This window comes from Mesoplodon densirostris, chromosome 1 (assembly GCF_025265405.1).
Source record: "Mesoplodon densirostris isolate mMesDen1 chromosome 1, mMesDen1 primary haplotype, whole genome shotgun sequence".
Classification (NCBI taxonomy): domain Eukaryota; kingdom Metazoa; phylum Chordata; class Mammalia; order Artiodactyla; family Ziphiidae; genus Mesoplodon; species Mesoplodon densirostris.
The window spans coordinates 61,909,987-61,936,886 of NC_082661.1; the positions used below are offsets into that span (position 1 = coordinate 61,909,987).

Below are 26,900 nucleotides of genomic sequence, written 5' to 3' on the forward strand. Positions count from 1 at the left end.
CACAAGAAGTTGGATTTATTGTTTCTGACAACTGCATAGCGACTTTTAGTTTGTTCATATTCCCAGCATCACAAATCTGAAATACAATTTTGCTCCTCAATTACAAACATATACTTTGAAAAGTGATTAGGTAGCTTTTAAAAAATCATCATTATTCATTTAAGAGAGAGTATCTTAAAAATCTTTGCCAAGCAAGATATTAGCTTTACCTTTATAAATCTCTGCATAAAATGAAAAACAAATCAAGGCATACAAATTTCATTTTGTTCTATGTTTTTAAATACCATCCTTTGTTTCCCTTAAAAGATTTTTATCTATTCATTCAAAAGTATTCTGAAGCTCTACTGCCTGTTTAAGACAGAATGAAGGCATTTTAGAGCACCTGAACTAAGCACTGTCTTGACTGAACCGAAGCAGGAACTCAATCAGGGTCCTCGTGGGCCTCCCAGCCATGCCTTTGCGCAGATAAGGAACCTCATCTTTGTTGGTCATCACACCTGCTATGTCTAAATGCGCCCACTTAGGATGAGTCACGAATTCTTTCAGAAACGCTGCAGCCGTACATGCTCCTGCAGATCTGAAGAGGAAGACAACAATCAACATTTAACCCCATGTAAATGTGCACTGAACGTTCTATTAAGATCCTCCATTCTTGGGGCCTCCCTGGTGGCGCAGTGGTTAAGAGTCCGCCTGCCGATGCAGGGGATACGGGTTCGTGCCCCGGTCTGGGAGGATCCCATATGCCGCGGAGCGGCTGGGCCCGTGAGCCATGGCCGCTGGGCCTGCGCATCCGGAGCCTGTGCTCCGCAACGGGAGAGGCCACAACAGTGAGAGGCCCACATACCGCAAAAAGAAAAAAAAAAAAAAAAAAAAAAGAGATCCTCCATTCTTGCTAAGTGGCTTCTATGACCAGAGAGCAAAGTCAAGCTAATGAGACCTCTTAAGATGTTAACCCAGAAATCACTTTCAAGATTTTCAGACATAGCTGTAAGCATAAAGGATAAATTCTTTTTCCTATGGTAATGACCATATTGTACATCTCATTCCCTTACCATTTGCTTAAAACGACCTTTAGATTTGAAAACATGCAAAAATTTTGAGAACCAGTTGGGAAATACCTTGAAAATAAAAGACAGAAATTAGTGCTTACAAGCACTACATCAAAAGAAAATTGGACAGCTAAACCTTTTGTGAAAGGGGATTAAACTGAAAATGGTCATTCTGGCAACCAATGATGACAGTAAAAATGTACTTTTATAGCTTATTTTACATACCTATATTTTCCAATGTTATTAACATCAGCAAGTTGGCAATCTACAACCTGTTTTGTGTAATGTTCAAAGAGAGGCATCCTCCAGACACGGTCTCCCGTTTCAATGCTGGCCTAAAGAACAAATAGGTATGCTAGTTGGCAGAGTAGATGAAGCAGGTTCTGACCTGTTACTCTAAAACATGATGCAATACAACAGATTCCAGAATTATTTCAGTTAGTTAAAACGTTTACTTAAGAATTATAAAAGCAGCCAGGAATGTTGTAAAACAGTCCCACAAATTTGTAGGGCATTTGCTAAAATCATCAAACTAATATTATGGGTCTCAGTTTAAATGAATAAGCACAGACAGGCTTTGCTGGTTTGATTAGGCCAGATCTCCTAAGATAAGGTGACCTCATTAATTCATGTAATCATTTATACAGTCATTCATCCATCCATCCATCATCTACTGAACTGCTGAGCACCAAGAGGTGTTGGGGATATAAAGACACTTAATAACTGAGCCATCAAAGGGCCCACAGGCTAGTAGGAGAAACGGATAAAGGTTGTTTTAATACACTGTGGTCAAAGGTAAGAGCCAAAAGTGAAAAGTCAGGAAGCAGCAATGTAAGCTGTTGTTTTGAGACTTGAGTAGTTATCAGATGAACCCACCAAGGGTTGAAAGCAACCGCCTCCAGGAAAAGAGGCTGTAGGCTGTATAGACTGCTGTTATTTCAGTGTTTATGTACATATAACTTCAATTTTTTAAAGAAAATTAAATTAAAAAAAATCAAAACCGACAACGACGTTGTGGACGATAGCGAGGGACACTGGACACTGGGTGCCTGGCACAGAAGAGAGGCCCCACAGCCTACCTGAAAGGAGACAAGGGGGCTGAGCTTCTCCCCGAGGCTGGGGACAGTAGAGGGGGGCTTCACAAATGGTGAGATGACAGAGGTGAAAGGGAAGCAGTTTAGGGTGGAAGGGCAGTTTAGGACCTTAAACCACATCAAGAATGTATTCAGGGACATTTTGTATTTGTTTCTGCTGGCACATAGTAAGCTCCCATTAATTACTTGTTGAAAGAATGAGGTGCCAGATGGAGCTGTTTCATAGCCAAGCGGGATGCACAGAGTCTGGGCCGCAGGAGAGACGGGAGCTTAGCAGAGAGGTGCCAGCTGAAGCCAGGGGAATAGATGGGCTTTCCGGTGAGGACCATGCAGAGTCAGAACATGTGGCCCGGGACTGAAGGCAACCAAAGGGGCAAAGGAAAAAGGTGGCCCAGGAGGCTGAAACAGAAGTCAGCGAGGAAGGAAACCAGAAGAGAAGATTATCGTGGAAGCCAAGAGCAGGGTGTCACCAAGACGCCAGAGGTACACGCTGCCTCTGGACAAGCTAAAGGAGGCTAACAGAGTGGCATCGCTGGGCAAACCTGATGGCAGCGAGAGCGGGGGGCGGGTGGTGGTGACGGGAAACTGCTGTTTGGAAGAGGCTGCTGTGAAAGGGCTGGGAGGAGGCACAGAGCACAGCTGCAGAAGTCGTCCTTCTCGCCCCCCGCGAAGGGACAAGGGATGCGGGTGAGCCCTATCTACATGCTCCCCTACTTGACTCATGACCCGTATTCCTTAAAAGGCCATTCCTTCTTCCACAAAGCTGTCCTTGTAACCTTTTCTACATCAGGGATCTTTTAAAGTTATTTTCACTTCATTCTGAAGCTGCTGGAGGAGAGGAGGAATATAGCATCATACCCATAATTTTGGAACATTTATCGAAAACCACACTGAATCGAGTTTATTGAATTTTCATGTCAAAGGCAAATCTACAACATAAAAATCACTTTAATGAAGAAATATAGCATTCTAAGGCTAGAGTAATTAGATCATCTCCATAATCTAGGTCTGTATGTGTTATTCTTACCTCAAATAGTTTGTTCCACAGCCAGGAAGAATTGGTAAAGACCCCAGTGGCACCAGACCCCAAAGCTACGTCCATGGCACCTGCAAGACACAGCCCTTCAGGTCAGCGTTCGGTCTCTTCCGGCGAGACAGGTTTCTCTGATGCTGTGCAGACCAAAACTTTAGCCGTTACCCTGTTTTAATGTCTCCCTCATTTTAGAAAATAGATGATGTTGGGAAATCCTTGCTGTATATAGTTAATATCTTTCTAGTTTCTCAAGCTAGAATTCACCTTCAATTATTAAGGAAAATGACAAAAAAGCAAACATCAAATATCACCAATAATCTCATCCCAGGGATAACCACTACATATTTTTAATATTTCTTTCCAGATTTCTTCTAAACTTAAAAAATAAAACATAATTAAGACCATACTGTACATGTCCAATACATGCTCTTCCTTTTATGCTTTAAACGTTTATTCTTTTATAAACAAATTCGTTAAAAGTATTCTTAATGACTTTAAAAGCCCACTGGGTAGAGGTACGGGCATACCTCGTTTTATTACACTTTGCTTTACTGCATTTTGCAGATACTGCATTTTTCACAAATTGAAGGTTTGTGGCAACCCTGTGTCAAGTAAGCCTATCAGAGCCACTTTTCCAACAGCATTTGGTCACTTCGTGTCTCTGTGTCACATTTTGGTAATTCTTGCAATGTTTGATACTTTTTCATTATTTGTTATGGTGATCTGTGATCAGTGTTCTTTGATGTTACTACTGTGACTCGCAGAAGGCTTAAATGATGGTTACTTAGCATTTTTCAGCAATAAAGTATTTTTAAATTAAGGTATGTACATTGTGTTTTTAGATATAATGCTACTGCACGCATAACAGACTACAGTGTAGTGTAAACATAACGGTGACCCATATGTAAAAACCTGTGATTCCACATGACATTTGGGTAACTCTGTTTGGGTCCTTGTCCCTTGGGGTTTGGTTACTCTACCTCCCAATTATATCTCAAACCGATTCACTTCCCTTCACCATGACCGCTACCACCATCATCTACCACTGGACTATGGTAATACTTTAAAAAAACAAACAAACAAAAAAACCTTATTGTCAAAAACTTCAAATATACACAAAGCAAAGAGAATAATGTAATGGACATACAAGTAAGCACCCATTAACCACCACAAACAATTATCAAGTCACGGGCAAACCTGTTTCACCTATACTCTCAGACCTGACAGATTATTCTGAAGCTAAACGCAGACACTCATCCTTAACACACACACTTACACATCCACCGGAGTCAACAACAAAACGCCGTTCACCAGCCCACCTGGACGGCCAGCGTCTCCTCGGCCCTTCTCCCTTGCACTCAGCATGCTGCCGGCCAGGGACCCTTTCACAGGGCAAGTGTGATCCCACAGTCTCTACTCTTAGCTTCCTGCTGCACTTGGCTCCAGACTAAATCCCGCAACACGCCAAGGCCAGTGGGGGACTGGTGCCTGTCAGCACACGGGTCCCGGAAGTCCTCACCCAGCCATGCTCTGCTCCTCTCGGCCCCATTCACCGCTGGCCACACACACACACCCACCTCGAGAGGTGCCTTCGCTCTCCCCCCTCCACCCGCTAACGCCGCCTCCTTCAGATCCCAGCTCAAGCAGCACTTCTCAGACAAGATGCCTGACATCTCAGACCTGTCAGATCCCCAGATGCACAGGCTCTCACGGACTCCTTTTCTCACAGCTCCTCTGTGCTGCTCAGTGTGAGGATCTGCTGGCTGCCACGCCCCATGGGACGCAGGCCTCACCTCTGTCCTGACCCACCTCTGTATCCCCAGCCATCTGAAGGAATTAAACACAGGCCTACTGTGTCAACAATCATTCATGGCATCCCCTATATCCCAGATACTACGATGGTTGCTGGTTACTCACTGCCTATGGTCTGTCTATATGATTGCAGGGATACACACTCATTAATGCTTTACTTTTTAAGTTAGTGGCTTTTTCCATACTTATTCACTTGTCTTCAAAACATTCCTATCAGCCCTGTAAGGGTCTTGCATCAGAATTTCTCAAAGAGAAGATGAGCACTGACTGCAAACAAGAATGTGATGTGATATCCTCTCTTAAAGGAAGAGAAAATGGGAGACATAAATATTTAATGTGATCCAACAGGGATCATGGCTCTAGAGAGACTTCATTACATACTTCAGAAAATAATCTATTTTCTACATAATTACAGAACTAGTACCACCACCAATTTCAGAATTACCATTATCGGGGGCATACCTTCCATTTTCTTTTACAAGGCACTTTTGAAGCTGTATATTGAGGTGCTAACTCATCAGTGTTACCAGAATTTCTCAGAGTATGGAAGGAACCTCAAAGCTCCAAGGAAGGTGCTGATGTCACCACTCTCGTTCCATCCTAAATCACAGGCATTAAGAAAATGAGAGGTACCATGACTGAATGGCACCCCCTGAGCAGCCGCTGCTCCTACAGTCTACTACAGGCCTACCCTTTAAAGGTCAATAACATCAGTCCAGTGTCTACCAGGCACAACAACCTGTATCACCTTATTTTCACAGGCACCCCTCCTGCCAATGACGTGCTATTATACCCCTTTTACAGACGAGACAATTGAGACATTGTCAAAGTCACATGCTATTAAGAGGCAGGACAAATTATTTTCTCCTTCTAAAGACTACGTTCCTCCTCCTGCTATGAACTTGGGGTTGGAAACTGTTTCTCATCCTCCCCCCTTTGAATCTCAGCCCCTGGAACTCAAGAAGGGGCTCCCTAAGTTATTTGGGGAACTAAAATGAGCCATCAACAGCCTTCAGCAAGGACAACGGCTGGGGCGATTTGAAGGCTCCCCCATCAGGTTGCCCTTAGTCACCTGGAACCAACTTTCCCACCTTCTCACACCCTCAGGCTTGGGGGAAAAAAAGGGGGTGAAGCACTGTGATTCCTCATTTACAGAAAGGGTGTGCTACCACCCACCTCAGCACTGCCCCTCAAACACCAGCCCCAGAACCTCTGTTGTTCAGCTTAAAATGTTTGCTGAACTGAAGAGGGAGACAAAAGACCATAAAAATACTATAATGCCAGCTTGAAAAAAGGATTCGTAGCATATAAATCTGTGGACTATTGTTAGAAACACATAAAAAAGAAACATGAACTGATTTCTCTTAAAGTAAAGGCTCACGTGACCAGGGGAAGAATTAAAACCAAAGGATAAAAAATGATCTGAATTTTAATCTTAAAAAAGGTGGAGACAGAATGAATCCCTAAAAAGAGAACTGTTGGATAAAAGATTATGAATACTGGGTTTCTGCAATAAGGCAATGCCCGCCGTCGTCCCTTTAGGCATTTACTCCTACTCTACAGAGCCGATGGTGTTGCCTGCCACGTGCAAGTGCTGCATTAAAGAGGCCTTCCAGAAACTCCCTCCAGTCTTCACAACTCTGCGAGACAAACAGACTTGTCCCCAGGTACTGATGCTCGGGGGTGTCAGGGAATCAGCACAAGGCTGGCAGACTAGGAAGCAGCACAGCTGGGAGCCACCCCTGGGTTGGCCTTAAAGCCAGCAAGCTTCACACAACACATTACATGGCCCCGCCTCCAATGCGTGAGGATCTTGCCACCTCCAACCCCAGTGTTTTTATTTCTGTACAACCTCAAGTACAGAAGTTCAGAAAACACTTAGGGGGCATTAGATGCATTATGATTAATAAAAATAACTACTGATTTTGAGATTTATCACTAATCTTTTCAGACCTGTATCAAACAGCAATCGTAACAGAAAACATCGCTTAGTATCATTTATAGACGTCATCGCTGTGGGTGGGCTGACCTGACCCACTTGTTATTTCTTTATTTAAAGGTACAGCCTGGGATGTTTCAAAACAACAAGGCTAATATTCGAAGCAGTTTACAACTGCAGAACAATTCCTCTGGTGAAAGATCTTTGAACGCAAATGGAGCGCGCCAGGTTTCAGCAAAATAATGCCCTGAGTACAATGTGTGCACTCGATGCCAACAAATGAGACTTTCTTCAAACAAAAGCAGGAAAAGCACGTTGTCTGACCTGTCAGGGTGGCGGCATTGATGATGACCTTTGGGTTAAAAGTGTGAGCGTAGCAGAGCGCATCGGCCAGGATGAGTCTCCCCTCAGCATCAGTGTTATCCACCTGCAAAGAGGAAGGTCAAAAGAAAAAAAAAGGGTAAGATGATACAAATAATGAATATAAAATCTAGAAACTCACAGCTATGTTCAATTTAAAAGAAAACACTGGTGTGATATTTGTCATCGAGTATCAAAAACATACTACCATTAGAACGGGAATAGTATATTTACTCTGAAGAGTAAATGTAATTTAATAATCCCTGTATCAGGGCTTCCCTGGTGGTGCAGTGGTTGAGAGTCCGCCTGTTGATGCAGGGGACACGGGTTCGTGCCCCAGTCCGGGAAGATCCCACGTGCCGCGGAGCGGCTGGGCCCGTGAGCCATGGCCGCTGAGCCTGCGCGTCCGGAGCCTGTGCTCCGCAACAGGAGAGGCCACAACAGTGAGAGGCCTGCGTACCGCAAAAAATAAAAAATAAAAAATAAAAAATAATCCCTGTGTCAGAGCTGATAACCAAATGCTGATGACTTTAAGAGAAGTGTCTGGTTCACTTTACCATTAAGTTTATAAAAGGAAGGGAAAAAAATATCAAGATTTCTGAAAACAAAAAGGCTAAAGAGTTTAAGAAAGATGCATCGAAGCAGCAGCCTGGATCTCCAGACCGGAGAACTCTTGCAACTTCATACATATTATATCCTTTTCTTTTAAACAGAGGCTCAGTCATTATGGGCAGTGAGTATGCACATGCATACACGTGCCCCGTGGAGGACCTGCTGCCACATCCCCAGATGCAGCACCCATGATGCAGAATACGTTTTCCACTCGAATGAATTGCTAAATGGAAAAAGTGATCACGTCGAAGGTGTATCCAGAAAACAGCCTGCACTTGTACTGCTTTGCCCTGTTCTGCAGGGTTGGCTGCAAATTCATGGTAATTTGTGTGTACAGCATTCAGGAAGTAGGAGGAATAGTAAGGTAGGAAAAACAACCTTAAAGTTCCCATGAAGGAATACTTTTGACGGCATGAAAAGCTCCTCATAATAATGGCACTGCCCTTCCCTACATGGAGCCACTGCTCTGCACCCGTTCAAGGTGTGTTTATGTGGCTATGCTGGGAGCCCTTCAGAAAGAGCAGAACTCGGAGGCTGTGTCTTCCACCTACAAACCTGGATGGTCTTCCCGTTCTTGGCTCTAACAACATCCCCAGGCTTGTTGGCCTTCCCGCTGGGCATATTTTCACAAAGAGGGGCCAAACCTGTCAAAAAAAGAATATGTGAAGGAACATGGAGCGTGCTAGGTCCAAACATGCCACCCATGGGACCTAGGTCATCAGCGGGCCCTCAACAGATGCCAGTCACAGACACCACTTCGACCAAGTGATCGAGTTTAGCATCACCAGTGACCCAGGTGGTGACAATACGTGCACCAGTAACAGGAAATACATGTCATTCTCTCCAAAGAAGTCTAACCTGATTCTGTTGTGAAGAAATAACCAAATAAATCCGAACTGTAGAACATGGCAAGACAACCTTGAACCTTTAAAAAATGCCAGTGTCATGGAAAAAAAAAAAAGGGGGCAGGAATAGTTTCTAGATTAAAGAAAACTAAAGAGCCATGGTGACCACACGCAAGGGGTGGTCCTTGAGTGGCACCAAGATTTCAAAAACAAATAGAGGGGCTTCCCTGGTGGCGCAGTGGTTGAGAGTCCGCCTGCCGATGCAGGGGACATGCGTTCGTGCCCCGGTCCGGGAAGATCCTAAATGCTGTGGAGCGGCTGGGCCCGTGAGCCATAGCCGCTGAGCCTGCGCGTCCGGAGCCTGTGTTCCGCAACGGGAGAGGCCACAACAGTGAGAGGCCCACGTACCGCAAAAATAAAAAAAAAAAGAAAAAAGAAAGAAAGAAATACGTGTGTGTATAGACACACATATAAACAAACATTTTTTTGACAACTGGGCAGTTTTAATTTGGTTACTGTATCAATCCCTGGAAATGATAATGGTATTGTCATCACACAGAATGTCCTTGTTCTTAGGAGACACAAGCAGAAGTATTCAGGGGTGACGTGTCATGGTCTGAGACTCACAAACAGTTCAAGAAAAATGGAGGAGGAGAGGGAGGGGGCATGTCAGACAGACCTGGACTGCAGTCCTACCTTCCCATGCAGTGGAGGTGACATTGCACAAGTCATTCGACCTCAGTGCCCGCTCCCAGCTCCCCCTCTGACACATGGCAAACCCCCAGCATTATGTCTGGCAGCCTGCACTACAGAAATCGCCTGTGTACTGAGCACTTTTTCTGTCCCAGGCATTTTCTGCATGTCGAGGCACTTAATCAGCCACAACCCTATGAGGTAATTGCTACCCTGACTACTGACTGAGCATTTTCCATTGGAGTTAACCACAAACTTGATATCATGTGCCCCTGACTGCTAACCACTTTTTGCAGAAGTAAAACAAATCAATTCTAGTTACAGCCCACAACACAGAATACATTTAACTCTGCCAGTTCAGACAAGATAACACCTATCTCAGCTAAACAAACATCTTCCACTTGATGAAAACCTATTTAAAAACCATTTCTTGATCTTTTCAGATTAGAGGAAACCATGTTTGTTGTCTCTGTTCTACCACTGGACAGGATTCCAGAAGCTCTCCAAGACACCCTCCCTCTCCCGCGCACCTACAACGTTGATGGGCAGGTCGAGCTTGGCAGCAGACACGATGGCTGAACAGATAGTGGCGGCTCCTCCCATGTCAGCCCTCATGAGGTCCATGTTTGCAGCCGCCTTGATGGAGATGCCACCACTGGGGGGAAAAGGACAATGTACCATGTTAATAGCAAAGAAGGGGGCCAAAACCATTTACCTAAAAAGAACGTGTAAGCTGCGGGTAAACTACCACATACAAACATCAAGAAATTTCCAAATTGGGAATCAATGATTTCAGCATTTAAAAAGATAATATTGTGGTTTTTATAAAAGATACAAAATAATTCCAGAAATACAGGTGGGTATGTTAGCTCATTTTATTTCTGTATGAATGAAATTTAAGCAGTGCCACTGGAAACATTACTACATCATGCAGTCAACACTGCTCAAATCCCATCTGAACTCCTGACACCTAGGTAGATTTGTCTTTTCAGCAAATTTTATAAATTGATCAACTTATTGAACCTGAAGGTCACAAGCTGTTGGGGAAAGCTGACAAGCTCACAAAAGACCGGGAGGACACCTTTCAACTCCTAGGAAGACAGGAGAGAACTCGTTCTGACACCCCTGAAGTGTGCTAGATCCTGCAGACGGCAAAATACAACCCAGGCACGAGGAAGATGCTAGCCCAAAGCCTCGAGACAGTGCCCAAACACAAGAGCTGAGAAAGATTTCAATTACCAAGAAACCCAAGCCACTGCCCCAAACAGACTTCTTTAACTAGTGACTTTTCTGCTTCCGGTTTATAAGAATCCAGAGCCACTGGCTCTGCAGGCTGGGCAATGAGCCAGGGTTTCTATTCTGAGTTCTAATTGGATTCTGCTGCTGACTTGCCTTGGTGACAGAGTCAACTCCTTGCTCTGACATCTGCTCACCTTAGCAATCAGGTCCTAATTCTCATTCACCTCCAAAGCACTTGATATTTAAATCTATTAATTAATTAATTATTTAATTATTTGTTTGTTTATTTATTTATGGCTGCATTGGGTCTTTGTTGCTGTGCGTGGGCTTTCTCTAGTTGCGGTGAGCGGGGGCTACTCTTCGTTGTGGTGCGCAGGCTTCTCATTGTGGTGGCTTCTCTTGTTGCGGAGCACGGGCTCTAGCAGCGTGGGTTTCAGTAGTTGTGGCTCGCGGGCTCTAGAGCTCAGGCTCAGTAGCTGTGACGCACGGGATTAGTTGCTCCACGGCATGTGGGATCTTCCCGGACCAGGGCTCGCACCCGTGTCCCCTGCATTGGCAGGTGGATTCTTAACCACTGTGCCACCAGGGAAGCCCTACACTTGATATTTAGATGGTTGTCATTTACACCTAGAATTAAAGATTATCCACTGGCTCAGAATAAGAAAAGAAGTACACTCCTGGTCCAAGAAGTCCAGACATAACCCCATGGGGGCAAGGAGAGCAAGCTGGTGCATGAGGTTGTCCTTCTATCTACTTCTACACCGCTTCTGCTCAGGGGGTTCCACTCTGTGTATAGGACTATCATTCTAAATAACCACTAGTCAAAGGTCAGCAGTTATCTCTGATCACCTTTTAGATTCCCCTCCAATCCATCCATTTCTTTTCTCCTGCATCCATCCAAGTTGAGGCTACCACCATCAGTCATTCAGATGTTTGCCTGGCTCCTATATATATTCAGGTGTCCCTATAGCAGTCTTACCCCTTCACTTCATTACCTACACAACTACCAAACTTTTACAAATAGATGAAAAAAACAAAACAAAACAAACAAAAGAACCTCAATGCTTTTTATAAGCATACACAAAAATTCAAAATGGATCACAGCCTTAAAAGCTAAAACCACAGACTTGTCAAAGAAAACACAGACTTGGCATAGGCAATAATTTCTTAAACAGGGCAAAAAAAGTATGAACTATAAAATTAAAAACTGATAATTATACCTCATTAAAATTAAAAACTGCTCTTTGAAAGGCACCACTTCAAAAAATGAAAAGGCAAGCCTCACAGTGGAAAAAAAAATATTTTCAACACATCTGTCTGAAAAAATGACTTGTATCTAGAATATATTTTTAAAACACTTATGACTCAGTAAGACAAACACTCCTACAATAAAGGGCAAAAGATCTGAACAGACACTTCATGAAAGAAGATGTACCAATGGCTAATAAGCACATAAAAAACGCTAAACATCATTAGTCAGAGAAATGCAAAGTAAACCTCAAAGAAATACCACTACACACTCCCTGAGTGGCTAGAACTAGAAAGACAGACACCATAAAACGCTGGGGAGGATGGAGAACAACTAGAACCTTGTACACTGGTGGTGGGAATGCAAAATGGTATAAGAACCTTGGAAAACTTTGGTAGTTTCTTATAAAGTTTAACATGCAGTTATTACACAACTCAACTCTCCTTTTCTAGGTATTTAACTAAGAGAAAGATAAACATATATGCACACAAAGGCTTCTAGATGATACCGGCTTTATTACTAATAACTCAAAACTGGAACGACCCAAATTTCCCTCAGCAATGACTGGATAAACAAATTTTGCTATTTCCAAACAACGGAATATGACTCAGTGATATAAAGGAACAGATTACTGATATGACCACAACATGGTTAAATCTCAAAGATACTATGCTGAGAAAGAGGCCAGGCATAAAAGATTCCACATAAATGAATTTCTGGAAGAGGCAAAACTAATCTACAATAACAGAAAGATGACTGGTTGTCTGAGGTGGGGTAGGGGAGAGGATGACTGCAAAAGAGCATCCCCCAAAATTCCCCAAGGGAGTTTTTGGGGTGTCAGGGAAATGTTCTGTTTTCATGACAGAGGTGGTTTGCTGCATGGCTGCACACAGTTGTTAAGCTCATTGAACTGAACACGTAATGGGTGGACTTTACTGTATGTGTAACTCTCACATCATTCTTTCCCTCTGCTAGACACCCTTCAGTTACTTCCAACTGTTCAAAGTCCAAAATCTAACCAGGCCCAGAACAACCCAGTTTCTGCCTATCTCTCCAGCTGTACCTCGCGCCTTCCCCCAGTCACGTTCTGTCACGGCCACTCTGGCATGCTTTCAGTACCAGGAATTTCCCCTCTTCCTTCCCACCCACAGCCTTCACCCGGCTCTTTCCCTGCACTACTCCCTGCAGAACTAACTCCCTTATCCTTCACATCTTAAGCTAAAACTGTCACTCCTTCTAAGAAGCCTTCTCTAAACCCAGAAGACTAGGTCAGGCCTCCTTGCTTAATATTACCACAGCAAAAACTTTAAGTACAGATTTAAATGAACAATAAACTTCACCCTAAGCACAAATGTTTCAATTAAGATATTAGCCCATGATAGTATAAAACCATCACAATTAGCAAGACGTTTAAAAACGACTTTCATTCTCTTATTTTTATCTGCTGTAGTGTTCTATTTATTTTTATTTTATTATTTTATTTTTTTGGTTGCATCACGCAGCTTATGGAATCTTGGTTCCCCAACCGGGGGTTGAACCTAGGCCCCAGCAGTGCAAGCGCCAAATCCTAACCACTGGACCACCAGGGAATTCCCTGCTGTAGTGTTTTATAATACACACTTTAATACAACAGTATATGCACGTGACATAAATAAATATGTGTATTTTGAGTGGTATGAGCTCGAATCTTTTACTGATGGGCTACATAACGAAGATCGTTTGAGACCAGTGCTTTAAAGGAGAGAACATGAACCAGTGGATGGAAAACACAGGAGGCATGACAATCTGCTAGTACAAGGAAGACCAGCCTGGAGGCCAGATCTGCCCAGGACAGAGGCATCACAGTGCCTAGAAACACACCTGTAAGGGTGGGATTCATTCACGTTTCAGATGGAGTTCCTGAATGGGTGCAAAAACATACTAGGGGACATCAAGATTTTATGGATCTCTAGCAGCGTTTTCCAAAGCAGTTTCTATGGACCATGATTTCCTGAGATAAACGTTCCCTTCAAAAGGAAATTAAGATGTCAACTATATTTATATTTCAATTTTAAAAAAAGGAGGGGCTTCCCTGGTGGCGCAGTGGTTGAGAATCTGCCTGCCAATGCAGGGGACACGGGTTCGAGCCCTGGTCTGGGAAGATCCCACATGCCGCGGAGCAACTAGGCCCATGAGCCACAACTACTGAGCCTGCGCGTCTGGAGCCTGTGCTCCGCAACAAGAGAGGCCACGATAGTGAGAGGCCCGCGCACCGCGATGAAGAGTGGCCCCCGCTTGCTGCAACTAGAGAAAGCCCTCGCACAGAAACGAAGACCCAACACAGCCAAAAATAAATAAATAAATAAATAAATAAATTTTTTTTAAAAAAAGGAAATTTAGAAAATGCTGTATTTTGTACCCCCAAGAAGTCCTGTAGTTGAAACAAAACAAAATAAAAAACAATTTGTTTTATCTAACCTAGTTTTTTGATCAAGTAATCCTTTTCAAGTCTCACATTTAAGTAGCAACCCAGAAACTAGTATTCAGTAGCAAATGCTTTCCATGGGAAATACTGACTCAGATCATCTTTTCCAACTCAGCTTCTCCCTGGTTGAAATAACCGGAGACAGCTTCCAATTCTAAGGAACACTTATGGTTTAAAGGAGATTAATGAAAGCTAGACTAGTCAGCAAAAAAAGTAATCTCAAGTAAGCAAAGGGAAGACAGCATGATCTACTTGGAAAGCTGTTTCACCATTATCTACTTGGAAGTCCTTAATATCCACACAGGAGAATCAAAGTGTAAAACGGAAATATTTTAAGACATTTTAAACACACAGCTGAGTTTGACTTCCGATTCTATAAGTTATGGGGCTTTGAACAAATTATTTAACCTGAGTCATGGTTTCCTTACCTGAAGAATGTCTGCAACGCCTAGCTCCTAGGCGTAAGATCAGGGCTAATATATGTAAAATGCCTAGTAGAGCCTCTGACACACAGTAGGTGTTTTGTAAGTGGCAGCCTAACATATTTAAAGTTACACATAAGATCTGACCAAACACCATGCTTCTGAACCAAATTACACATCAAATAATGCAACGGCATACAAAGCATTCACCAAAATACAAAGCATGAATGCAGTAAAGAAGTACCTGTCAAAGGTAATCCCCTTCCCAACAAACACCAAGGGAGGTTCACTTGCATTGGGGCTGCCTTTGTAGTGAATTTCCAGGAAGACTGGAGGTTCTTCGGACCCTTTGGCCACACTGAGGAATGATCCCATTTCCTGTTCCTCAATCCAAGGCTTGGGTCTATAGAGCAGAAAAGGGAAAAAGTAAATACATGTTGCTATCCCCATTTCAATAACTTAGAATAACTCATCCGTGTGTAAAAAAGTATAACATAGGGCTTCCCTGGTGGCGCAGTGGTTGAGAGTCCGCCTGCCGATGCAGGGGACGCGGGTTCGTGTCCCGGTCCGGGAAGATCCCACGTGCCGCGGAGCGGCTGGGCCCATGAGCCATGGCCGCTGAGCCTGCGCGTCCGGAGCCTGTGCTCCGCAATGGGAGAGGCCACAACAGTGAGAGGCCCACGTACCGCAAAAAAAAAAAAAAGTATAACATACAAACTCTTAATACAGACACGTTAATGCTTCAATTATCACCTCCTATCTGCTTTCTGTATATTCTTGGGAGAGTCACTTGATTCTGAGTCTGTTTCCTCATCTATAAAATGAGATCAATGACACCTCCATCAAAAGATTAGCTATAGGGCTTCCCTGGTGGCGCAGTGGTTGAGAGTCCGCCTGCCGATGCAGGGTATACGGGTTCGTGCCCCGGTCCGGGAAGATCCCACATGCCGCAGAGTGGCTGGGCCTGTGAGCCATGGCCACTGAGCCTGTGCCTCCGGAGCCTATGCTCCGCAATGGGAGAGGCCACAACAGTGAGAGGCCCGCGTACCGCAAAAAAAAAAAAGATTAGCTATAGAATTACTAAGAGAATTCATGTATGGTATGCAATACAATGTCAGGTAATAGTGCATAGTCAATACACAGTTATTACTTGATTTTTTCCCCAAGCCACTCACATATTTCTAAAGTTTTAATTTAAAGATGAAATTAGCAAGGCTCTGTGACCATCAAGGGTACTCAAAGATAGCTGAGGAGTCCACTGATTTATTTTTGGTACTTCTGAAAAAGACAAAGCAATAGTCAAACAACCAATCAACAAACAAAGAACCAACAAAACTATACTCCATTGATTAGACTAAACTACCTATTTCATGTTGTCACACTATTTCTCACAGTTTGATATGTCTGATTGAAGTGGGAAAACTAGTTATTACTTAATAAACACGGGATCAATGGGGGTAATTTAATTGGAATAGCCCTTAGTGCCAACCAGAAGACAGATGCCACATCGCTATTCCTCCTAGGTTGGAGGCCCAAAAGGGCTTTGTATTGCTTTCTGGCCACAGTAACTAGGCCAGGGGAGAAATCCTACCCTCCTACAGACAGACCAGAAACAACCTCAGTCAAGGAACGCTCCTCCCGCACCTGCCTAGACACTTGTTGTAACTATTAATCTAGGACGTCATTGTAGAGAGAGGGCCACCCAACTTCAGAGGGAAAAGAATATAAAAATGGAAGGTATGACAATTAAAAAAAAACACTTCAAAAGAAGCGAGGCCGTACAATGTGGGCGCTTTTATTCATAAACCCAGTACTTGATGTTTTATTAAAGTCCTGCCCTTCTTGAAGTACAGTCTGTATTTCTTTGATTTACACCCACCTACGCTAGAGCTCGTTTGACGCAGCTGCCTCAGTTTAATGGTTACATTCCACCCGCCTGACCTGCCTCATCTCTGGCCGACTTCCCTTTGCTCCACCGCAAGCCATGCAGTTTCCCAAGGCCACTGCATAGGTGCTCCTGCCCCACTCTCCTGTCTGTTCACCTCCCTGACTCTGCTTAGGCACCACTTTTGTTGGCAAGCCGTTTCAACTCTTCCACAATCCTCCCTGGCTCTCTGCTCCTGTAGCATCCCCTGCACAACCATTTCCCTGCCTGTTCCTTCCTGCAAGGTCCTCAGCTGTCTGAGGACAAGAACCATCGCCACCCATCTTTGTATGCTAAGTCCCCAGGCAACAGGAGGTGCCCTTACTGATAATGTGAGGCCACGCAGCCACAATCTGCTGACACAACATAGCTCTGGTGTCTCTTTAAATAAAACAAGGAATAGTCTTTACCAAGACACCTTTGTAGAGACTAAACATTGCTACAGAAGATATAGCAACCATTCCAGAAATTTTATCAAGCTCCAATACTACGTTTTCTATAGATTATACATTTTCTTCGCTCTATCTAGACCACAGGGGTTTTCCTGAAAAATGCGAACTCTACTCACAATTAAATAGTGAAGAATCCTTCTAAATGGAAGTGCCCTTGAGAAGCAACTTTGATAGTAAAGGATTATTTAGGTAAAGCAAATATCTGTGGATTTACTTGAATAATAAATCCCCAAATAATCAGACTTGGTTTGCTTAAAGGGTTACGGGGAGCCTGGAGGGGCAGCCTTTTACATCCAACAGCCTGGCTGCTGACAACGAACCTGAGGACGCCCTGGGAACATCAGTTCTGGTTATTTGATCTAGCTAACAGAATCTACCAGGTAGAGATTCTCATTCTATGCCAGGGAGGGCGTGCTCTGTTCTTCACTTACATCAAAAAGAGAAAAGACAGAAAGGATTCACCAAAACAAAATACAATGTGCACACTCCTCAAAAAGGTTAAGAGTTACCATTCAATCCAATAATTCAACTCCTAGGCACATGCCCAAGAGATAGGAAAATATACATCCACATAAAACCTTATACACAAATGCTCACAACAGCATTATTCAGAATCCAAAAGGTATAAACAACCCATATGTCCATGAACTGATGGCCAGGGGGAGAAGGAAATGAGGAGTGACTGTTTTTATTTTTTGTTTTTGAGGTATGCGGGCCTCTCACTGTTGTGGCCTCTCCGGTTGCGGCCTCTCCCGTTGAGGAGCACAGGCTCCGGACACGCAGGCTCAGCGGCCATGGCTCACGGGCCCAGCCGCTCCGCGGCATGTGGGATCTTCCCGGACCGGGGCACGAACCTGTGTCCCCTGCATCAGCAGGCGGACTCTCAACCACTGTGCCACCAGGGAAGCCCTTGGAGTGACTGTTAATGGGTACAAGGTTCCTTTTACGGGGTAATGAAAATGTTCTAAAATTAGCTGTGGTGGTGGTAGCACAACTCTGTGAATATACTAGAAATTACTGAATTGCATACATGAGTGAACTGTACATTACATGAATTATATTTCAATAAAGCTGCTACAAAACACACACTCATGTGCAGTGTGCAGTCACAACACTCTCAAAAGCAAGGCAAGATATGATGGGAGAAACCTCAAACTGAGCCCTTACCCCCACCTGTATGTGGCTGCTGGTGGGTGACTTCACCTCTCTAGTCTCAAGTTAATTCTCTGAATAGTGAGAGAGCTGGATTTGAGGATCTCTGAGGCTCCGTCTGGCTCTAGCATAGGAGTCTATGACATAATCCTGAATTACCTGATGTGGACAGCTGTTTTACTACTAGCACTTTTGAGATTCTTCTCGATAATTTCCGCAAATCTGGTTGGCGTCATCTCATTGGCAGGCGTCTCCATCAAGTGGCGCGCCAGGTTCTGCCCAGAAGCAAAGAGGACTCCCCTTTGCCAGGCCTCCTGATCCCCACTGGCAAAAGCAAGCACAAGGTCATCGTCAGACAGCCTCTCCAGGACACAGACCACAGCCCAGCTAGGAGGGCTCTTGCCGAAGATGACAAGTGAAACGTGATGGACACAGGGACCCGGATTTATTCTTTGTGATCTGATCCAGGGGGGCAGCTGTTATGGTTTATAAAGTGCTGGAAAACACGACCCCCACTGAGCTGAGCTAGAGGAAACCTAGAATCCCCACCTCACCTGTTGGCCTGAGGGACCTCTGGAGCCTTCAATCTACCCCCCAAATCTGACGGCAGAGGCTTCCACAGAAAGGCCTCTTTTACACTCCTCCAGAGTGACTACAGAGCAAGCTCCCCTTGCTCAGTCCTGCCGGGGAACTGAAGGCCTCCCGCCTTCTCCCTGCCTGGGTCGGGACCCTGAACTCCAACCCACCAGAGGGCAGGGCCGGCTTCAGAAGACAAAGGACGTGGGTAAGCTCTCCTCGACCCTGGCTCTTCTTGTGCACGACAGGAATTAACACGGCGCATGGACAGGCAGAACAACACTCATCACTTACGGAGTTCACCACGTGACACACCCTTGATGGGTTTTGTCTTGCGATCATAAAAGCCCCATGAAATCCGAGCCACAACTCTACTCAACCAATGAGGAAAATCAAGCACAGAGACTTCAGTCCCTTCACTGAGGTCACCCAGCCAGGAAGTGGGAGCCAGATTTAAAGCCAGGCTGACTGGTCGCAGGGCCCTCATTCTTACCCACTACATCACAGCTGCCAACCACTGGGAGGACCCCCGCTGTCCTCCCAGCACCATCTCCTGAGGGTCCCACACTGTCTGCTCCTGAACACAGAATAGGGCTGGAGTGTAGCTGGTGCTCAATAAATCTGCTCAACGATGAGTCTCCCCACTAGACTAGGAGGGCAAGGGCCGGATCCCTGCGTCTGCGTATCTCTGGCGTTTAGTACAGGGCCCACAGGCACTGGGTAGATGGAAATGATCTGCATCAAAACCTGCTGGGACCCGTCTGTCATCTTGTTCCCTCCCTCCTCAGGGAGCCAACCAGGTATGGTTTCCTAGGAACCAGCAAACACGGAGGGGTCTAGAGAGTCAGGGGAGAAACACACACAGGACGAAAGCCAGGAGCAGAATGGAGGCACAGTCACCGAACTCCTAAAATGGCTAAGGCCATGGGAGAGCCACAGACAAGCTGCACGGCAGTGCCCAATGCTGAAAGGCAGGCAGATCATGTCCAAAAGGCCCTGCCATCAGCACGCAGGGAATGGGCCTGGGCCTGGTTTTGTTCCATCACCTTCCATGGAGCTTCACTGACACGGCCACCTTCTTTTTCTGCTTCAGGTCGTCATACTCATAGAGCCCAAGCACCGCTCCTTCCGCAGCCGCCTGGGCGTCTCCGCAGGGGTCCACCTCCACGGACGGGATCTCCAGGTCCTGAACCTGTCTGCACCCCGCTTCACAGGGACAGAGGAACCAGAAAACCGGAGTCAGTCAGGGACATCTCTGAGGGCAGAAGACAAAGGCTTGGGATGGGGTCCTGAGAAAACATCAGGATTGGGGTTCAAATCCTGGCCCTGACACTTGACTTTCCTGAGCCTCCACTTCCCCTTCTGTACAGTGAGGATGAGCACACACCTCACAGAGGGTGGGAGGACAGACTGATGGATAAAATGACTAGTCTAGCACCTCACAAAGCGGGCCCTCAAGAAGTGGCTGCTGGGCTTCCCTGGTGGCACAGTGGTTGAGGTGGTTGAGAATCTGCCTGTCAATGCAGGGGACACGGGTTCGAGCCCTGGTCTAGGAAGATCCCACATGCCGCGGAGCAACTAAGCCCGTGAGCCACAACTACTGAGCCTGCGTGTCTGGAGCCCGTGCTCCAAAACAAGAGAGGCCGCAATAGTGAGAGGCCCACACACCGCGATGAAGAGTGGCCCCCGCTCGCCGCAACTAGAGAAAGCCCTCGCACAGAAACGAAGACCCAACACAGCCAAAAGTAAATAAATAAATAAATAAAATTTAAACTGTTGATTCATTCATGTAATTAAAAAAAAAAAGATTCATCTACTTTAAAAACCTCAAAGTCCATCTGATTCTGTTCAGATGGATGCTACCCATAAAAAAAAAAAAAAAGAAAAAAAGAAGTGGCTGCTATTACTAGTATCACTTCTGAAACACTAGGGTTTCCTGATGAAGCGTCCTAATCACCAGGAGCTTGCCAGATTAAAAATGACACAGAAGTGATAACACTGAAATTACACCCAAGGAACTGAGCAAAGTCCATTACTAACCCAGCGTTTATTAAGATCAGGTCAGCAAAATCTCCCAAATAAAAGTTATGAAATAATCTCTGAACATGAACTTTGAAAGTACATTTAACAAGCACGTATGATATACACGGGGTCAAAGATCAATCAAACTAATTATCACCACCTCAGCAACGGTTTTCAAAGCATCTTTAACCACAGACTCCGCGGTGAAGGCCTTGTCCTGCCGCTCAGCTCTGAAGAGACCCAGTGGCAGCCAATGGCACCTACCTCAACTTTTGAACTGTCCACGTGACAAACTGGGACAGGCATGCACCTTTGGTAACTAGTGATAAATAAGCATCCTGCCCTTGGCATCCATTTTCTCTGATTTGTAAATATGATGACTCCACGTGATTTAAAATTTGGGCAACGGACTTCCCTGGTGGCACAGTGGTTAAGAATCTGCCTGCCAATGCAGGGGACATGGGCTTGAGCCCTGGTCCGGGAAGATCCCACATGCCGTGGAGCAACTAAGCCCATGCGCCACAACTACTGAGCCTGCTCTCTAGAGCCCATGAGCCACAACTACTGAAGCCCGCGCGCCCTAGAGCCCATGCTCCACAACAAGAGAAGCCACCGCAGTGAGAAGCCTGCGCACCACAGCGAAGAGTAGCCCCCGCTCGCCACAACTAGAGAAAGCCTGTGCGCAGCAACGAAGAACCAACATAGCCAAAAGTAAATTTAAAATAAATAAATAAATAAAAATAATAAAATAAAATAAAATTTGGGCAACACGAGGGCTGCATTACAAAAAAGGAAAAAAATCACCCACTAGGACTTTCTGGCAAAACAGAGATCTAAGGCTGATACTATAAGAGGGAACAAGTGGTCCTGAAACCCCCAGACAGAAGCTGAAGAAATATAAAAATAAAATTCCACAAGCTAACCTTCTGTATCTAAAATAAAGCCAAGCATGTTAGGTAAGGGAAACTGAATATCTGTTGAGAGTTATTTGTGTGAATGTGAGGGGATGGCGATGGAAAGAGGGGAGACATAATCTGACCAAGTGAGCCTTAGGAATCTTTACCAACATTAAAGTTCAAAAGTTAAAGAACCTGGGCTTCCCTGGTGGCGCAGTGGTTGAGAGTCCGCCTGCCGATGCAGGGGACACAGGTTCGTGCCCCAGTCCGGGAAGATCCCACATGCCGCGGAGCGGCTGGGCCCATGAGCCATGGCCGCTGGGCCTGCGCGTCCAGAGCCTGTGCTCCACAACGGGAGAGGCTACAACAGTGAGAGGCCCGCGTAACGCAAAAAAAAAAAAAAAAGTTAAAGAACCTGCTGCAGCGGCCCTGATGTTCTCCTTGCCTCCGTGCCAGTTTTCCTGTTCGTCGACTCCGGCCGTCCTTTTGCCGAGGCCAACCACCACCACGCTGGGGAAGTCCTGTTCCAAAAGATACACGAAATCAGCTGCTTTACATCTTTAAAGCATCCACTTCCAGCACGAAATGGCACAGGAGCTTGCACAGAACCCCCTAAAGTGTTGCACGGGACAAAACCCTCCACGAAGTTTTGCTTGCTTTATTTTTGTAAGCCCTGTTATCTTGGTTAAATTTTATAACTGTGTGTTGCAAAGGGAGAGCGAGGATGAACCTGCAAATAACTCTGCTATGTAAGACAGGGCCACTGAACCAAGAAAGCCTGCAGACTGAGGAATACAAGAGATGCAGTACTTTTTGACAACAACTCGCCTCTTTACAATGGTAACCAATACTTGCGGCTTAATCCTGGGATAAAACGAACACATAATCCGATACAAAATTCTCTGCCTGACTGGTCAGCCATAGTACTTGGCACATATAGGTGCTAACTCAGGGTTTGCCACATAAACCTTATTTTCACCTCATACCTCATGCAGACCATAAAAGGTTCGGGTTTTGCCTGCCTTCAGGGGTGGTCCAGATCTGCAACAAGAAGAAACAGTTGTTTTAAAAGTTATAGTTTGCTCTGTTCCATTGAAAAGTGACATAAACAAACCTTTAGCATTATTACAGTATGCTCGGATGCTTCTGCAAATTTGCTACACTTATGTTTTTATCAAATACAGAATTCTCTCAGGCTAGATTTCTCAGATGCAGCACTTCTAATTCTATCTCAAAAACTTCCAGATTAGATTTAATGCCAACTACAGAAAGCGATGCCGTGGATGGGTAATGTAGGGGAGAGCTGAGGATGGAGGCTGACCTCAATCTTAAACCTCATAAAAGACGCAAGACACCAACCTAAGTGGCTGACTTGACTACAGTGTGCTCAACCCGGAGGTTTTTTGTGATTTATCTACAGATGGGATACCGGGCAATTTAAAAACAAAGCAGGTGGCAACGCTCAATTACAGCCTGAGGACTGGATGCCCTGATACCTCGCAGTCAGGAAGGCCAGGCTGTTCTGTACTCATACAGGTTAGCTTTGGGTTAATGAACTGATCAAGGCAGTTGAGAGAGCTGCCTACTGGTGAAGGACTGGTCAATCGACAGGCAATGCAAATTCTGTCATTCAATAATTAGACAATTACTCTAATTATTAGACTACACCTATCAGATGCTAATAGGCTATCTGTAATCCAAATAATATACAGCTTCAGTGGCCTATGCCGTCACCTCTGTTTCTGTTAAACGTGGCCTGCAGCTCAGAAGGACTTGGAAACCCCAATGTTTTCCTACCTTCCCCAGACCCTGGCTAATCCAAGAGTGGTTAGAATCTCAGGCCCCACCCAGATTTACTGAACTGGAATATGCAGTCTAACTACACCCCCAGGCGATTCACATGTCATTTAAGATCTGAGAAGCCCTTGAAACTCAACACTTGCAGCCTCCTCAGGCTATTCTGAACCAGCCCAGGCTGTTCCCCCCCAAGTGAAGGGGAGTTAAAGAGGTAGAGAGATGGAAGGTGGGAAGGGGGTGGGGAGAAACAAACTGGAGCCAGGAGGGTGGGCTGAGGAAATATGGTACTTTCCAGATCTTTCTGGGTCAGCCTCTCACATAAGTCTATGATTTGGCTGGAGCAGCCTGACTTCCCAGAACGGTGGACCCACCCAATACTGAACCGGAAGTACCAATGTGCATTCCACAGACACATACTTTCACTTCCACTGAGAAGATCCCAGCCAGTGTATTTCCGTGCATTTTCATCCGCTAATAATAAAGCACAGAAAAGATATTCTCTTTCACTTTCAGGGCATTCTAAAAACTGGAACCCACAGGTGAATACTTACATGTTCAAGATTTCTCTCAGCTTTCCAGACACCAATTTATTAAAATTCTCTCCTGCGCTTGTAAACTGGGGCACATCATCTTCTTTTTCTTTGCTATAGATGCCTAAAACAAGGCCCTGAAAACAAGAGAAAAGGTGAATATAATTAGAGTAGATCCCTGAGAGGGACTCAAGGGTTCCCAAATTCCAGAAAGAGCTAATCATTTCAACAAAACCGTGTCCCCCCCAAGGACAGAAGAACAAGGCCAAAGCAGCAGCAGGTGCTGGGCAGTCAGCTATACTCACATCCTACCTACATGTTTCAAACTGCTGATGCAAGAGCGCAATTACTACCTGTCCTGGTCTTGATGGTCCCTCCCAAGAGCTTTCACAACATAGAGGGCTTCCTTCACTTACAAATAATGAAGAGTAGAAAGGTGCTTTAAGAAAACAATTCCTTTTGTAACAAAGTCAGATCTGGAAGGGGTTCAGAATATGCCACCCCAAAATACGCCACTCTGGCATATTGATTACTTTGAGGTGCAGGCAGCTGAGAAAAAGCAGATGCAGGAAGGGCTCTCTGACCGCCCACCACCACACCCCCTTCCTATCTAAAAGCTGGTCATAAAATTTCCCATGAGAAAGCTTCTCTCCCTGTACCAGGAAGAGAACATTCTTATCACCATAGACTGGGAGTCAATACCAAACAAACCTACTAAAATAACCCTTATCCTCCCTTCGTTTCCCCCATATATTTCCCAGTCCCTGTCTCTCAACTTAATGCCCCCAGGCTCCTTTGCCTTATCACATCCCCACAATTTCCCAGTCTCTGTTTAAAAAGGTATATAAGCTTTTGGGCCTATAGGCTTCTTCGGGTCTTCATTTCCCTTTTGAAGATTCCCATGTACACATAAAAATATGAAATAAAACTTGTATGCCTTTCTCCTGTTAATCTGTTTTGTGTCCATTTCATTCTTAGGTGCTGCCCTAGAACCTTGGAGAGTAGAAGTAAGCTCTTCCTCCCCTACAAGCTTCAAATGCAAATCTGAAATACTGTGGGATGTCATCCCAATAAAGTCAATGGCTGCACTTGCCAATACTAACAAGTACCCTGGCCAACTCATAGGCTGGAAGAAAGGAAAAGGATGCACCTTCACCGGAAGGGTGGGGCCAGAGCATTCGGTCCAGCACTTAGTGGCTTATCGTTTCATCTCCTTAAGCTCCAAGCCCCAAACACCTGAAATAAGGAAGTAAACCTAGGAATCACTATTTGCCTTTGCACAGCAATTTATGACTTTAAAAATGTGTTCTGACTTAGGGCACCTCTGTGAGGTGGAAAGGACAAGTAGTCTTCTTCGCATCTGATGGATAAGGAAACTGAAGCCTGGTTTGACGTACTAGCCCGTGTGCAACAGAACTGGTCAAGAATCCGGATGCCTTCCCTCAGGTCCTCTGTCCTTTCTACAGAATCACACTGGTACTTAGACCAAATCATGTCCTGTCCTTTCCATCAAAGAAAATAGGCTTCCTCGGGGTTGGTAACCTTCCCAGGTTCTAACTTACCTAGACTGCCCACTGTCTGGGATTCCAGGGAACCAAGTACAGAACTGATCAGACAGAACACGGATGTTACCTGAGTAGGATCTATTTCCATAGTGTTCAACAGACTAGGGGACAAGCTTCTGGTCCCTCAGCCATCTGTGATTCAGGGAGAGGCCTGAGCTCAAGCCCCATCTAGAACACTCCTAGCCAGGCACAGTCCTTCTGGTCCTCAAGCGTGACTCCCACACATGTGCTCCTCCCGCCAAGCCATCGTTCCCCTTTTCCAGATCCCCCACGACCGAACAGTGACCCTCTTCACAATGTTTTGGAGCTCAGTTAGATGGAGGAGGCGCTTCTTCTGCAGGACACTTCTAATCTCACGAACAGATGGGTCTCCCTGCAAAGCCCTTTTCCCTAGAGAGGCATTTTTCTCTAGAAACCCTTCTACTCAGTTTACTCCCCGAGAGCCTGTGTTTTCCTGGCCTTTAACTTCAGCTGGGGAGGGAGGTCTTGGTGCGGAACCCGGGGCCAGTGATTGGCCGACTCTGGGACCCTAGAGGGCATTTCACCTCACCAAACTTGGGCATCCTCCTAGCTAAGGTGGGAACAATCCTGGCGCCGTCCTTCCCTGGGTTACTGCGAGGACTAAACAAAATAATGAAATAAGGGCACGGCACAGAGTGGGAGCTCAGGAAACGGGAGCTAGGGCTACCATTCCCTCGCGCGCAGAGTTTGGGTCCTAGCACTTTCAAGCAAGAGAAGGAAGAACGCATCCTCGGCACTAGCCGGCTGGAGAATACTGGGGGGTCTGCAGCCCCGCGCAGTCCGCTGCCAACGCCGAGCTCCGCAAAGACACGAAACGTTTCTTTCTAGCCAATGTCTGTAATTCGGCTCCGAAGCCCGGAACAACGCGGCCTTGACCTGCCCCGAAGTCCCCGTGGCCCGCGGGCAGGACTCTCGCGGCGGCCCCGGACCGAGCCGCGGCCTCTCACCTTCGTCATGTCAGCGGCGGCTGGACCGGGCCCCCAGAAATGCTTCACGCTCAGATGTCGGACGGCGAGTCTCGCGGCAGCCGGAAGAGGCAGCAAGAACATCTTTTCGGCTCGGCCCCCCCGCACCGCCCTCCACCGAGCACGTGGCGCAAGGAGGGCGAGTGCGCGCCTGGGAGCCCAGCTTTCGGGGGGGGCAAAGGGGGAAGG

General features: G+C 45.6%; 1 protein-coding gene across 1 annotated transcript; it reads right to left on the reverse strand.

Moving 5' to 3' along the window:
• LAP3 (leucine aminopeptidase 3) lies at positions 1-26,900 on the reverse strand. The gene is made up of 13 exons (XM_060083810.1): positions 26,694-26,900; positions 24,182-24,297; positions 22,820-22,874; positions 22,249-22,354; positions 19,962-20,121; positions 18,499-18,663; positions 15,056-15,214; positions 9,968-10,092; positions 8,455-8,543; positions 7,252-7,354; positions 3,171-3,250; positions 1,275-1,384; positions 1-577 (listed from the first exon to the last, which is right to left on the reverse strand). Exons 1-13 carry the CDS (start codon positions 26,793-26,795, stop codon positions 388-390), a joined length of 1,560 nt encoding a protein of 519 aa, XP_059939793.1. The 5' UTR covers positions 26,796-26,900; the 3' UTR covers positions 1-387.